General features: G+C 38.5%; 1 protein-coding gene across 2 annotated transcripts in view; it reads left to right on the top strand.

Annotated features, from left to right (window-relative positions):
- Positions 1-16,095, top strand: part of UNC80 (unc-80 homolog, NALCN channel complex subunit) — a 226,726-nt gene that overhangs the window by 111,155 nt on the left and 99,476 nt on the right. Inside the window, exons 26-28 of one of the 2 annotated variants that reach the window (XM_061147928.1) lie at positions 2,705-2,870; positions 9,183-9,386; positions 11,597-11,697. In XM_061147928.1, coding sequence (XP_061003911.1) covers positions 2,705-2,870; positions 9,183-9,386; positions 11,597-11,697 — 471 coding nt within the window. The remainder of the gene's footprint in view (positions 1-2,704; positions 2,871-9,182; positions 9,387-11,596; positions 11,698-16,095) is intronic. The other variant, XM_061147929.1, reaches the window with a different exon arrangement.

Below are 16,095 nucleotides of genomic sequence, written 5' to 3'. Positions count from 1 at the left end.
GATGGAACTTAGTTACTTGTTTCTCCCCCCAAAATGACTTCTGGTAGCATTTTTATTCTCTCTTTTTGTAAACCATACACATAAAGAATATCTAGGAAAGGGGAGAAGCAGCATTTTAACAAGATTTATCATCTAAAAAAGCATAATAAGCCATTTTTCTTCAAGTAGTGATTAACTTCCAAACTTGAAAACACAAATTTTTTTAGAGAGTTTTGTCTATAAAACTACAGATCTATTAAAATGTTTCCCTGTTGAGTTGGTGAAACCAGTAACTGATGACCAAGCAGCATGGAATTAAATTAATTCCCATCGGATGTCAAGATGATCCTTAATAACAAAGAAAAAGACCATAGAGAAGTCTCTTTACATCTATGTTCACTCATTAGGGAGAACAACATATCAAACGCTTTTGTACAAGATTGTGCTAGAAACAGTACCAGTGGGATTTAACAAGTCACATTATAAAGAATACACCACTGGATCCCAAATGCTCCTAAAACTAAACAATCAGTGAAAGTCGCTCAGTTGTGTCCAACTCTTTGCGACCCCATGGACTGTATAGTCCATGGAATTCTCCAGGGCAGAATACTGGAGTGGGTAACCTTTCCCTTCTCCAGGGGATCTTCCCAACCCAGGGATCGAACTCAGGTTTCCCACATTACAGGCAGATTCTTTACCAGCTGAGCCACCAGGGAAGCCCGATCAGAAGCGAAACACAATTCACATTCATATTTGAAGAGTAGATGTGAATATTTGAGAGTAAGGCTGTGAGAAAGGGTGGTATAAAGGGTGCAGAGGTGGGAGTGAGGGTGATGCAGAGACAAATAAGCTGTAACAGGAGAACCACCACAGGGACAACACACAGGAAAGGAGCAGAGGGCCAACGCTGGCCAAAGGAGGGCCAGGAAAAATCTGAAGGACCTTCCTGAGAGAGATCATATATGATTTGTGTCATACATTGACATGAATCAGCCATGGATTTACAATATTGTAAAGTAATTAGCCTCGACTAATAAAAAAAAAATGAAAAAAAAAAAGAGAGATCATGTATGAATATAGCTTTGAAAGATAAGTAGGGTTTTGACTAGTAGATACAAGAAGTTGGAAGAAATAACTACTTTAGAGAATCAGAATTGTTATTACTTTTTGTCTCAACTAAGAAGCTTATCTAATTAAATTTGGCTGCCAAACTGGAAAGTAACTAGGTTGTTTTCTTTTTCCTAAAAAGGATTAATTTCAGAGGAGCAATTATATTTCTAGAACACTTTTTGACAAAGGTAAATAGACTCCATGTGGTTCCTTCTTTTTTCTAGATGTGATACAATTTTCTGAGTACCAAAGGGTAACTTCTGTTCTTAATTCAAAGGGAAAAGAAACTATAGAGTCTAAAAGTTTCATTTACTAACAACAGTTAAAAGTTTAAGGTTTTAATCTCAGTACAAACTGGGTTTTTGAAAACATCTTTCATCTTTTGTTTTTCAAGCTACTTAAATCCAAGGATTTACTGTGTCATAATTAGAAAAAAATCACTGTATAAAAATAAGGTTAGCATTTTATATATTTTTCATTTATCAGGTCCGAAAGTGTTTTATAGATTAATGATTAAATATGATCTTCAGCATGAGTGAGTCTCCATTCACAGAACAAATCAAATGTCCATGCTCACCTCACAGATGTAACTCCTACTAGATACTTACATTCCCTACTTTCGGCTATGGGATCATTTTGTTCATAAGCGAATGGTAAAGGAACCCCTCTTATATTTGAAATCTTCCTAAAAGAGAAGGAGAGATTCTCCCATTGTCTGATCCTGTTCTGTGCCTCTGGCCATCATACATGAGGTTTCTTAAGCCAGAACTGCCTTTTCCTACCTGTTTGCTGAGCAAATTTTACTTGATCCTTAGGACTGAATTCCAACATCACCTTGGTATTTGTTTTCTGTTTCTGTTCTGGGATATGATGATATGTAATAAAAAAAAATTTATGTTTGGTCTTCATCTGTATTTCTGGCACAGTGTTCCTAAAACCCTTGAAATTTCTTAAGGAGGGTGACCAAGGTGTCTTAATGAGGTGACTTGTGGTATGTCTCTAGATTACCTAAGGATCAGCTGGACACCGAGTGATCAGAAAAATGAAAATTTCAGTACCACTCCCCTCACTTCTAGGTGGCAATGATTTAATCAATCATGCCTATTTAATGAAACCTCCATAAAAACCCAAAAGGACAGGATTCAGAGAGCTTCCAGTTAGTGAACACGTGATGACTGGGGAGAACGGTGGCCTTGGAGGACTTGGAAGCTTGGTTACCCTCACCCCATTCCTTGCCCTGTGCATTGCTTCCATCTAACTATTGATGCCTATATTTTTTTTATGATAAACCAGTGATCTAGTCAGCAAAATATTTCTCTGGGTTCTGTTACCACCTCTAACAAATTAACTGAACTGAGGAGGGGTGTTGTTGGAACCTTCAATTTATAACCAGTTGGTCAGAAGCACAGGTAACAACCTGGGCTTGCAATTGAATCCTTAACCTGTGGATTAAGGAAAATGTTTTCATGGCCGCAGTCTGAAACTGGCATAAGGTAGATGGAAATTGGCTATTTAAATGCTGTGTGTGCTATTCAAAATGGAGTGAGGTTTGCCAGAAGACCAATGCAGTGCTGGGGAGATGCCATCATTCACATGCTCCCCACTGACATTGCAGGACTTGGAGAGCTGCAGACTTCGTTTGGACCCTGAATTGGACCGGCACAGATATGAAAGGAAGATCAGCTTTGCTGGCGTCCTGGATGAAAATGAAGACTCAAAAGATTCCCTTCACAGTAGTAGCCACACCCTCAAATCAGATGCAGGTGTTGAAGAGAAGAAAGGTATGGATAAAGCAAAAATTAATTCATGTTTCTGGGTTCCTCAAGGGATATTTGGTCTGGGTCTCAACTGCAGAATTGTGCATGGAAAGAAATCCACATTGTTGGCTCCATACAGCACTAACAGTGTTCACTCAGTGTTCACTCAACTAGGTAATCATGCCAGTTAGGAGTTGAACTCTGCAGTCAGGGAGGTTCTAATTCTAGCTCAGCATCTCTCCATACCCCATTGAATATAAGGTGCCATTAGTTGTAAAGTGAACCATTATCTTATACACCAATAACAAAGGAAAAGTACTCCCCTTTCAGCTCTTACACAATGCTTTCTTATCAATTAATTTGTGTTCTATTCTTATTGAAAGAAGACTTTCAGACGTAATTAATATAGATTTTTATTACCAGTCTGTATGATTCTCTCTGCAGGAAAGTAAACTAATTAGTTTTCCTAAACTATCTTCAATTCAGAGTTCAAATTCTTAATCACTTTTCAACTCAAAATTGTCACTGTCTGTATTTTTACGTAAGATAATGTCCTCTGTGTCATCAGAATGTTAGTAATACGTCATTTCTTAAAGGAATCTATAAAGCTATTGGTGCTTGTTACATAAGCCAATGTGCAATTGTATGAAGATAGCCTACCTTCAATTCCTGCTTCAGGAATGTTGCAAACACACATGACTTACCACCTCAGCCACTTCTTCACCCAACTATCATTCGGCTCCTGAGACTTAAAAGACACTGGCGCCCATTTTATACATTTTGTTGCTGGTGCTTTAGACACTTACATGAATACAAGCAATAGCAAATGTGTCACAAGTACCACGTGGTTCTAGTGATATCTTAAGATGGCATCAATTGTAAGCCAAATCTCAATTTCAGAGATGTTCAAATGTAAAAAAAAAAAAAGTGCATCTTAAAATGGTGGAATAGAGTAACTAATCATGTGACCTTGTCCAAGTATAGCTGCTAAGCCAATTTTCTTCTCTGTAAAATTAGATTATTAACACCTACTACATTGGAATGTTGAGAGCTTTAAATGAACAATGGGCTTCCCCAATAGTTCAATTGGTAAAGAATCTGCCAGCAATGCAGAAGACCCCAGTTCAATCCCTGTGTTGGGAAGATCCCCTGGAGAAGGGATGGGCTACCCACACCAGTATTCTTGGGCTTCACTAATGTCTCAGTGGGTAAAGAATCTGCCTGCAGTGCGGGAGACCTGGGTTCGATCCCTGGGTTGGGAAGATTCCCTGGAGAAGGGAAAGGCTACCCACTCCAGTATTCTGGCCTGGAGAATTCCATGGGGTCGCAAAGAGTCTGACACGACTGAGCAGCTTTCACTTTAACTTAAAGGAACAATGCAAGTAAAACGTAAACTCAATAAGGACACAGTCTCTAACTAGGAGATAATAAATAATCATTAGTTTTTTATAATATGTATTATGAGCATATAGATCAAAACCCATGCAGAAAATCCTAAATATGAGTTAAAGATTGCAAAGTTTTAAGTTGCTCTTTAAAACCTCCTTTAAACTGTTAACTTCTCTGATTTTTGTATTTCTTAAATTTTATTGCCCTTCAGTGTTTTTCTAACAAATTTCCATTAAGTGAATATCAGCATATTTGTAAAAAGAGTCAAAGACAGTTTTCTCCACTGGTATATTTTCTGTAGTCAGTAACTCCATAAATGTTTGGTAGTTCAAGGAATACATGATTCTCAAAAGAAATAGCCCTACAGAAGACCTAAACAGACATTTCGCCCAAGAAGACCTTGCCAATAGGCACATAGAAAGATGTTCAATGTCACTAATTATTTGAGAAATGCAAATCAAAATGCAATGAGGTATCACCTCATGTGAGTCAGAATGGTCATCATTAAAAGTCTACAGATAAACACTGGAGTGTGGAGAAAAAAGAACTTCCTACATTGTTGGTGGGAATGAAAATTGGTACAGCTACAATGAAGAACCATATGGAGGGTCATTAAAAACTGAAAATTGTTACCATAGGATCCAGCAATTCCGGGACATAAATCTGGAGAAAACTAATTAGAAAAGATACATGCACCCCAGTGTTCACTGCAGCACTATTTACAGTAGCCAAGATATGGAAATAATCTAAATGTCTATTGACAAATGAATGGATAAAGAAGATGTGATATGTATATACACATACATATACATACAATTGAATATTAGTCATATAAAAGAGAATGAAATAATGCTATTTTTAGCAACATGGATGGACCTAGATATTAGCATATTAAGTGAAGATAGAGAAAGACAAATATCATAAGATATCACTTATATGTGAAATTTTAAAATATGATACAGATGAATTTTTTTACAAAACAGAAATAAACTCACAGACATAGAAGGCAAATTTGTGGCTACCAAAGAGGATAGCAGGGGGTGGGGCAGGAGGAGGTACTACTATATATAAAATAAACAACAGGATCTACTGTATAGCATAGGGATGTATACTCAGCATCTTGTAATAACCTGTAATGAAAAAACTGAAAAAGTATAGCCCTAAATAAATAAAACACTACATGTTTAAAGTATTTAAAACTTTTTAAAGAGTGGGCATATTCTGAAAAAAAATCTTTTTACTATTTCAGATCAGATTGTTGTCACAACATTTAAAAATGTAAATATATTGTGTTGAATTTATGGTGAACAGAAGCCATGTTGCACGAAGAATTAGCCAATTTTTATCAATTTCTGATAGTAAGAAGTATCAAGTCAAGGTTTGTTCAAATACTTCTGACAAAGAGGACTGCATATGATGAGAAACTTCCATCTTTTTTTATCACTTTTTAAAAATTGAAGTATAATTGCTTTACAATGTTGTGTTTCTACTATATAGCAAAGTGGTTTAGTTAGACATATATATACATTCTTTTTTATATTCTTTTCCACTATGGTTTATCACAGAATATTGAATATAGTTCTCTGTGGTATACAAAGACCTTGGTGTTTATCCATTTGATATATAAACGTTTACATCTGCTAACCCCAGCCTCTCATTCCACCCCTCCCCCGACTCCTTCTCCCTTGGAAACCACCAGTCTGTTCTCAATATCTGTGATTCTGTTTCTGTGAAACTTACGTATTTTAAACATATCCTACAGGGACTTTTTCCCCCCACTCAAAATTATTATGTTAGTTATTATTTAAAGTAGTTGAAGCAAAAAGCGTTAATACTGATATGGTTACATTTCAGCAGAGTAAATTCTATATCATTTTAAGAAATAAAACCTCAGGTTTATTTTTAAAAACACTAATCATGATTATAATTTATGTAAATTTCCTTTAATGTTCAAATGTACAAGCATTTTTCTTCTCCTAGAATGGTTATGGGATTATATGAAGCTATTTATTAACAGCAGAAAGCCAGAAGTATAAATAAAATGAGAACATATTCATAAAATGTCCTTTACCAGTTGGCAAGAAACTTCTCAAAGATTCCTAAATACTCCTTAATCCTTTTAACAAGCTGATACCAGATGCTAAAGCCGATGTGAAAATGGGGACCGCAGGGACCCTGCTAACTCAGATTATTAAAATTTTATTTAAAGTTTCATACCATCTGTTTGTATAACATCTAAAAATGTCAGTTCTTGAAATAAACAACCTGAGGACAGTTGGATTTTACAAAGGAAAACTAATATGAAATCATTCTTAGAATGAAAAATATCTTACCTAAAATCTCCGAGCAAGATCTGATATCATTTTATCCATATTCCAGATACAAACTAAGACTGGCTTTCCAGAATACAGATACCAAGACTTGTGTGATTCCTCAATAATCATGTACTGAACATCTGCTGTGTATCAGGCATTATTACAGATTCCTAGAATACAGCAATAAACAGGGAAAATGTTCCATGTATATTTTAGTTTAGATTAGCTAATAATGAATAACATTAAATTCTGGACTTTCAAGTAGAGATAAATAGTATGAAGAGATCAAGTTGGTGTCAGAGAATTGGTAGTGACCTGGAGGAGGAGGGATTCTAGTCACAAGTGACACTGGGCTGAGACTTGCATGATGTGAAGAGTCCAGTCAGGCTAAGGGCTGAGAGGAAAGTCTTCCAAACAGAGACAACAGTGAGCACAGGCTCTGATGCAGGAACATGGGAGCATGTGAAGAAGGGCAAGGAGGCCAACAGGACTGCAATAGAATGAGTTGGAGGAAGTGTTAAAGATGGGGTTGAGCAAAGGTCAAATAAATAGCGCCTGTAAATATGGTTAGAAATTTAATTCTATTTAAATGTGTCTGATAGTTGTTGGGAGATTTTGACCAGAAAAATGATATAATATTTGTATTTATGATTATTTAAAAGATGATTCAAACTGTAGGAGTAGGGTAAGAGAGTACAGTTTGTTGGTTATATTAGTCCAGGGAATAGGTGATGGAGCTTTCAAAATCCTATATTGGGAAGTGTTACATCAGCAGGACTTGCTAATAGATATAATGTGGTATTAGAGAAAAGGAAAAAGCAATGTTTTAGCCAATATAGATGAATTTGTTTCTTTAATACTAGTTCTCATTGTCATGGATGTACTTTACCAAATCTGAATCCTAACAATTATGTCCTTTGTAAATAACCAATGCCATAATTCTGAATATTATTTTTTCAGAGTTATATGATATTTCCAATTATCTTTGGTAGTAGAACAGGATTCTCAAAGTTAAATTTTTTTGCATCATATTAAATTGGGGTTACTGTACTGTATTTGTAAGCAGAAAAATATCATGAAATCAGACAAAGAATGCCAAAGTGTGCCTCTGTAAAATTTTTAAATTCTTTTTTTAATCTTTTTGTCTACTTCCCAGTCTATTTTGACATAATTGTATTAATAGTCTTTAAAAATAACTATATTCTGTTTCAAATGCATTTCAGATAAGTCATAAAGTCTCAATTGTGCCTAAAAATAATACTGAAAAATACAGTGGATGAGTTTGTGCTATTACTAAAATTGAGCATTATGGTCTTTGTGGAACGTATTCAACTGTGCTGCAAGAACTTCTGTCTGGATGTGAAATTCTATCCAGATGTGCTCAGGGAGCTCCATGAAGCCATTGCCAGCTGAGTGACGATAATTTTAGTCTTTCTCAATCATGGGTATAAATTAGAGATTAAACATTTCACATAATTCAACAGGATTTCTTCTAGGCTCCTTTAGATGTCACTAAAAGTGTATACTTAATTAACATTTTATGGAGTGGTACAAGCTTCTATCATAGTCACAGACTAACACTCCTATGGGTGAGAAACTTGAGACTAAAATGCAATTTTCCTGATTGGGACTAAAATATTAATAGCTGTGTCTTGCATAATTAGTAAGAAATCTTGTTCATGTCTTAAGAAGGAAAACTTAAAAAAACAGCCCCTTCCTGAGTATCACTTGAAGCCCTGAAAACTTTCAGAATCACCCTTACGGTATCAGTATGTGACAATCCCAGATCTTCAAAGGAAAAGGAAGGAGGTGTGGATGTGACTATGGGAAATAAGGATGCTTTTGATTAAAAAGTAGGTTTCTAGCTGAATGTGTTTCTTGTACCCTTTAATTTTCCTCACTGATGACTGTTTCTTCCAGAACACTAAAAAGGAGTAATGCATGTTCTTCTTGGTATATGTAGACCAAGGTTGGCGCAGGGTGTTGCAACCTTTGGACTCATATTTCACCCAACCTTTTGACTAAGAGGAGCAGTCACTAGGCACATTGAAAATGGAACCATTTCACCCTCGTGTTCACCCAAAGCACCCCACTGAAAACAGATCCTTTAGTGCCTTTGCTGAGGAGCTGAGCGGACTCCACTGCTGATTGTTGGAGAGTGAAGCAACTGTTGTTTTTATTTCTTAATGAGGTATTCCCAAATGAAAGGGTTTCCCATGAAGGGGTTTCCCAAACTCACATAAATCTGTCTGTCCCATTTCAAAAGACAAAAACACATGACTGATCGTTCTGTGAAATCAAGCAATGATGCTGTGTGAACATGCTAACGGTCCTGGAGGACTCCGTGGTGAGGGCGCGCTCATGCTTGTGAATTCTGGGCCAGAGAGAGAGAGCAGGTTGTTCCCAGCACCGATGAGCTGTGTGTCCAAGAAAGAAGCTGCACCAGCCTTTCCTGGTGGACCCAGCCTCCTGCCCATCCAACAAAGCTGCCTGGCTGGGCACGTGGGAGAAGCTCCTTGTCCAGACCAGCAGAGAAGAGGTTGCTCAGTGACAAAGTTGGGGAGAGCTTGGCTCTGACGCTGACTGGGGAGAACTAAGGGGGAAAAAGCCCTATTTTATTCTTTTAATACAGTTCCCAGCAGGAAGATCAGGATAGGAGGTTCCCGCCTGCTCCAGATTAAAGGAACCCGCAGTTTCCAGGTGAAGAAGGGGGGTTCCTTGTCCAGCATTCGCCGGGTCGGCAGCTTAAAGAGCAGCAAGTTATCACGGCAGGACTCAGAGTCTGAGGCTGAGGAGCTGCAGCTGTCCCAGAGCAGGGACACTGTCACTGACCTAGGTAACATAGAGGAGTGGGTGTGTGCAGGGACGCGGGGGGTAGGAAGACAGAGCCCAAATCCCCATACAGCTCAAGTCCATTTCCGTCCATAGTCGGAGGGCAGCGCTGTAGGTTAGAGTGCCCACGGGGTCTGTAAACGATGTTGCCTTCCAGAGTAGGGCTGCTCCAACCTTACTGGGCACAGGGTCAGCTGGGAGCCTGTTAAAACTCAGAATCTGATTCAGCATCTCTGAAATAGGAGGCTGAGATTCTACCGTTTTAACAAGCTTCCTGGTGACGCTGATGCTGCTGGTTCAAAGATCACGGCTTGAGCAGGGAGGATATAAAGTCTACAGTAGGGAAAGAAAATACTTTAGTGACAATGACAGATTTTTTTTTTTTTTTTTTTTTGAGATCCAAATGCTTTATGCCTTTATACTTCTGAACAGGACCTTTAAAGCAAAATGTAGACATTCCCTTGATGTTAAGCTGACTTAATGTACTCTGTAAAATAAACTCTCTTTCTCAGTGAAAACAACCAAAATTTTAGAAAGGAAAGATTGTCTACACCTAATGACTAGTGACCTTCAGCAAGTCACTTAACTTCTTGGGAATTTGTTTTCCCCAGTTACCCAATAAGAATAATTCTGTGTGCTCCTTACCCACAGTGAAAAGATGCTCTAAAGATAAATTAGGAATGATTATAAAGTATGTCAAGCTCCTGAGAATCAGATTTATATACAATCAGAGTATTAGAGTTATATACTGTCACCTTAGGACCCAAAGAGACTGTGAATCCCAAAATGTGTTAGTCCTATGGGCTCTGATCATCATCTTAAGAGACAAGAAAGAGATTAAATGAGCATGCCAGTAGGACTCACCAGAGTTTGTTAGGTAAAAACTGAAGTATATATTCTTTGCCATTCAGTCCCTGTGTGAAAACCAAAATGGAAAGCTCTACTTTAAAAGTAAGTTATTTCAGAAGTTAGTTAGAAGTTATCCAGGGCTTCCCTGGTGGCTCAGAGGTTAAGCGTCTGCCTGCAATGCGGGAGACCTGGGTTCGATCCCTGGGTCGGGAAGATCCCCTGGAGAAGGAAATGGCAACCCACTCCAGTATTCTTGCCTGGAGAATCCCATGGATGGAGGAGCTTGGTGGGTTACAGTCCAGGGGGTCGCAAAGAGTCGGACACGACTGAGCGACTTAACTTTCTTTTTCTTTCTTTCTTTATCCAGGGAATGTGGATAAATTATTGATTTAGCTTGCTGAAATAGGAGCTGAGTATCTTTAATCAAAGAGAGTTTAAAATAGAAAATGTTTCTACACCTACCCACCCTTCCCTTTGAAAATAGCTAATTTATGCATTAGTTGAGATTCAGCCTATTTTTCAAGAACATAATAGAAAAAAAGCCTCATGCCATCTTTAGTTACAGATCTGAGCTGTAACAGTATCATCAGTTAGTCTGGGGAAAAATATTATTTGAATTAATTATTTAAATCGATCCCTTTAGCCTAACCAGTTAAGTCAAACTGTCTAAGCTAGAGGCATAGTTTTGTCATAGAAAATACCCAGAAAAGCTGGTAGATTGGAGCATAAAGCTTTGTTGTCTAGTATATTAAGTATACTCTCTAGTATATCTGGTATACTAAGAATTCCTGTGACATGTCTCTTTTAGAGAGGAACTTGGACAAAGAGTTGTCCTCAACTGGGCACAGTTACTTCCAAATTCCCTTCGTTTTTCTGAGGCATCTTTGAAGTAGCTCTGATAGCAAAGCCAGCTGGTGTGAAGGACAGTAACATTAGCTATGGTCACAGTCCCAGTGGAGGTGGCAGCACTTTTTGTGGCCACTGCAGGTTGGCTGGTGTCCCTACTTACCTACACCTGCGAGGTCTGGGCAGTTTGGAATGGGTTTGGGCACACTCAACCAATAACTTGCTCATCTCAGCAATTCAAGGACTTGACTCTGTGTTTTTTTTTTTCTCTGCTCCCATGTCTCAAAATGGAAGCCACTGTAACAGAGATCATAAATGTCTTTGTAATTGCTGGTTCAGCTGGTGGTAAAGGGAACAGCTCCTATTAATATTCCTCCAGTAAAGTCAATGCTATGCCCTGTAACCCATTGGCCATGGTAGTGTGCCCTAGGATTCAAAAGCATGGACCATGATACCATAGCAATGTGCTCTCCAGGGAGACAGAACGGTACAACCTTTCTTGGTGTTTTTCTTTTGAAGAAGGGAGTCCTTGGAGTGCAAGTGAGCCCAGCATTGAGCCCGAGGGCATGAGTGCAGCCGGCGTGGAGGAAAATTACCACAGGAACATGTCATGGCTTCATGTAAGTAGGAGTCTCAGAAGGAGCCCTGAGATCCATTTCTTTCGGTACTGGGGGGAGATCTGTGAAGAGAGGACAAAAGACTGTACTAAAAATATCCATCCATTTCAGCCTCTTAGAAATCTATAGGTTCACATTTCAGCTGAACCTCTGGATCCTCACTAAGATGGGTCTTCTGCTGGACTGTATTCATTTGAACCTTATCTAAGACCAAGAGTCCTTTGTTATGGTTGGCTTGGGAGTCAGTATAAATCCAGGGAGAACCCTGAGGGACTAGGCCAGGTTGGTGGTCAAGAGAACCTGGGTAACACAGTCAAGGCCTCATGATCAGTTTTACACAAGTCTTCACAAATGCTGAGAGCAAGATCATGGTGTCAGTCTTGAGTCTGCATTCTATCAAATTGTAAACCAGGACATGGAGAGTCTATGATTACGGTCACACCTCAAAGGGCTCTCCTGAGGGCACAGGCAAGAGGGAGTCCCAGGCACAGGTTGCAGTTCAAGGGCATGGAGAAAGGAAGAGAAAGCTCAGCAAGTATGATGTGATCCACAGTTGGCAGGGTACTGGTGGCACTGTTATTGATGTTAGTTATGGAATGTCTCCATCTCCTCTTTCAGCTGACTTCTAGTAGGGTCAGATAAGGGCTGCCTGGTAAGTCACACTCAGAGTGTACAGGGCTATGCCCTTGGAACTGGCTGATTCCCAGAACCAGCTGATTTTGAGAATCTCTGAGATAACTGTTTTTAAAGTCAACTTTGTAGTTAAGTCAAACCCACATATGAAAAAGCATACAAAACCTATGTGCACGGTTCAATAAATTCTCATAAAGTAGACACATCTGTGCAACCACCACAAAGTCAAGAAGAACATTAGCAGTACCTTAGAAGCCCTATCCAGGCCCTCTGCCAAATACTACCCTCCCTTACAGGTCACTACTATCCTAACATGGAAGATTAGTGTTGTTTGTTTCTGAAATGCATGTCATATGCTAGGTACTCCGTTGTGTCTGGTTTCTTTCGTTCACATCAGTGTAAATGCTCTAGCTCTGGTCTTCTTCAGGATGACCGGGTCTCTTCTTGGCTATATTCATTTCTATTAAAATTACCTTGTTAGTTTCCATAAAAAAGCTTCTACAACAGCCTTATATTGAATATAAAGATAGTTAAAATTGAGGAATTGAAATTCTTTATTAAGTTTCTAATGGATAAAATGGTCTACCCTCCATTAACTTATGTTCCATTATTTACTTAAGAAGTCTTCAATTTTATTCTCATGTTTTTTCATTGTTTATTTTTTGACTGCACTGGGTTGGGTCTTCATTGCTTTGCTTGGACTTTCTCTAGTTGCAGCCAGTGGGGACTACTCTTCACTATGGTGCTCAGACTGCTCATTGCAGTGGCTTCTCTTGCTGCAGAGCATAAGGTCCAGGCGCACTGGCCTCAGTGGTTTGGGCACCAGGCTCTAGAGTGCAGGCTCAGTAGTTGTGCTACATGGACTTAGTTGCCCCCTGGCATGTGGAATCTTCCCGGACAGGGGATTAAACCTGTGTCCCCTTCATTGGCAGGTGGGTTCTGATCCCTCTGGCACTACCAGGGAAGTCCCAATCGCTTCAGTTTTTTGTTTTTTATTTCCATTTATTTTTATTAGTTGGAGGCTAATTACTTTAAAATAATGTAGTGGTTTTTGCCATACATTGACATGAATCAGCCATGGATTTACATGTTTTCCCCATCCCGATCCCCCCTCCCACCTCTCTCTCTCCCCAATCCCTCTGGGTCTTCCCAGTGCACTAGCCCTGAGCACTTGTCTCATGCATCCAACCTGGGCTGGTGATCTGTTTCACCCTTGATAATATACATGTTTCAATGCTGTTCTCTCTAAACATCCCACCCTCGCCTTCTCCCACAGAGTCCAAAAGTCTGTTCTGTACATCTGTGTCTCTTTTTCTGTTTTTCATATAGGGTTATCGTTACCATCTTTCTAAATTCCATATATATGCGTTAGTATACTGTATTGGTCTTTATCTTTCTGGCTTACTTCACTCTGTTTAATGGGCTCCAGTTTCATCTATCTCATTAGAACTGATTCAAATGAATTCTTTTTAATGGCTGAGTAATATTCCATGGTGTATATGTACCACAGCTTCCTTATCCATTTGTCTGCTGATGGGCATCTAGGTTGCTTCCATGTCCTGGCTATTATAAACAGTGCTGCGATGAACATTGGGGTGCACGTGTCTCTTTCAGATCTGGTTTCCTCGGTGTGTATGCCCAGGAGTGGGATTGCTGGGTCATATGGCAGTTCTATTTCCAGTTTTTTAAGAAATCTCCACACTGTTTTCCATAGCGGCTGTACTAGTTTGCATTCCCACCAACAGTGTAAGAGGGTTCCCTTTTCTCCACACCCTCTCCAGCATTTATTGCTTGTAGACTTTTGGATAGTAGCCATCCTGACTGGCGTGTAATGGTACCTCATTGTGGTTTTGATTTTCATTTCTCTGATAATGAATGATGTTGAGCATTTTTTCATGTGTTTGTTAGCCATCTGTATGTCTTCTTTGGAGAAATGTCTGTTTAGTTCTTTGGCCCATTTTTTGATTGGGTCATTTATTTTTCTGGAATTGAGCTGCAGGAGTTGCTTGTATATTTTTGAGATTAAACCTTTGTCTGTTGCTTCATTTGCTCTTATTTTCTCCCAAACTGAGAGCTGTCTTTTCACCTTGCTTATAGTTTCCTTTGTGGTGCAAAAGCTCTTAAGTTTATTTAGGTCCCATTTGTTTATTTTTGCTTTTATTTCCAATATTCTGGGAGGTGGGTCAGAGAGGATCCTGCTGTGATTTATGTCAGAGAGTGTTTTGCCTATGTTCTCCTCTAGGAGTTTTATAGTTTCTGGTCTTACATCTAGATCTTTAATCCATTTTGAGTTTATTTTTGTGTATGGTGTTAGAAAGTGTTCTAGTTTCATTCTTTTACAAGTGGTTGACCAGTTTTCCCAGCACCACTTATTAAAGAGATTGTCTTTTCTCCATTGTATATCCTTGCCTCCTTTGTCAAAGATAAGGTGTCCATAGGTTTGTGGATTTATCTCTGGGCTTTCTATTCTGTTCCATTGATCTCTATTTCTGTTTTTGTGCCAGTACCATACTGTCTTGATGACTGTGGCTTTGTAGTAGAGTCTGAAGTCAGGCAGGTTGATTTCTCCAGTTCCATTCTTCTTTCTCAAGATTACTTTGGCTATTTGAGGTTTTTTGTATTTCCATACAAATTGTGAAATCGTTTGTTCTAGTTCTGTGACGAATACCATTGGTAGCTTGATAGGGATTGCATTGAATCTATAGATTGCTTTGGGTACTATAGTCATTTTGACAATATTGATTCTTCCAATCCATGAACACAGTATGTTTCTCCATCTGTTTGTGTCCTCTTTGATTTCTTTCATCAGTGTTTTATAATTTTCTATATATAGGTCTTTTGTTTCTTTAGGTAGATATACTCCTAAGTATTTTATTCTTTTTGTTGCAATGGTGAATGGTATTGTTTCCTTAATTTCTCTTCTGTTTTCTCATTGTTAGTGTATAGGAATGCAAGGGATTTCTGTGTGTTAATTTTATATCCTGCAACTTTACTGTATTCGTTGATTAGCTCTAGTAATTTTCTGGTAGAGTCTTTAGGGTTTTCTATGTAGAGGATCATGTCATCTGCAAACAGAGAGAGTTTCACTTCTTTTCCTACCTGGATTCCTTTTACTTCTTTTTCTGCTCTGATTGCTGTAGCCAAAACTTCCAAAACTATGTTGAATAGTAGTGGTGAGAGTGGCCACCCTTGTCTTTCTTGTTCCTGATTTTAGGGGAAATGCTTTCAACTTTTCACCATTGATGGTAATGCTTGCTGTGGGTTTGTCATTTATAGCTTCTATTATGTTGAGGTATGTTCCTTCTATTCCTGCTTTCTGGAGAGTTTTAATCATAAATGGATGTTGAATTTTGTCAAAGGCTTTTTCTGCCTCTATTGAGATAATCATATGGTTTTTATCTTTCAATCTGTTAATGTGGTGTATTATATTGATTTATTTGCAGATACTAAAGAATCCTTGCATTCTGGAATAAAGCCCACTTGGTCATGATATATGATTTTTTTAATATGTTGTTGGATTCTGTTTGCTAGAATTTTGTTAAGGATTTTTGCATCTATGTTCATCAGTGATATTGGCCTGTAGTTTTTTTTTTTTTTTTTTTGTAGCATCTTTGGTTTTGGAATTAGGGTGCTGGTGGTCTCATAGAATGAGTTTGGAAGTTTACCTTCTTCTGCAATTTTCTGGAAGAGTTGAGTAAGATAGGTGTTAGCTCTTCTCTAAATTTTTGGTAGAATTCAGCTGTGAAGCCATCTGGTCCTGGGCTTTTG

Source organism: Dama dama, chromosome 8, assembly GCF_033118175.1.
Source record: "Dama dama isolate Ldn47 chromosome 8, ASM3311817v1, whole genome shotgun sequence".
NCBI lineage: Eukaryota > Metazoa > Chordata > Mammalia > Artiodactyla > Cervidae > Dama > Dama dama.
Note: the sequence above shows the minus strand (reverse complement) of the source record. Positions and strands in the feature narration are given on the sequence as shown.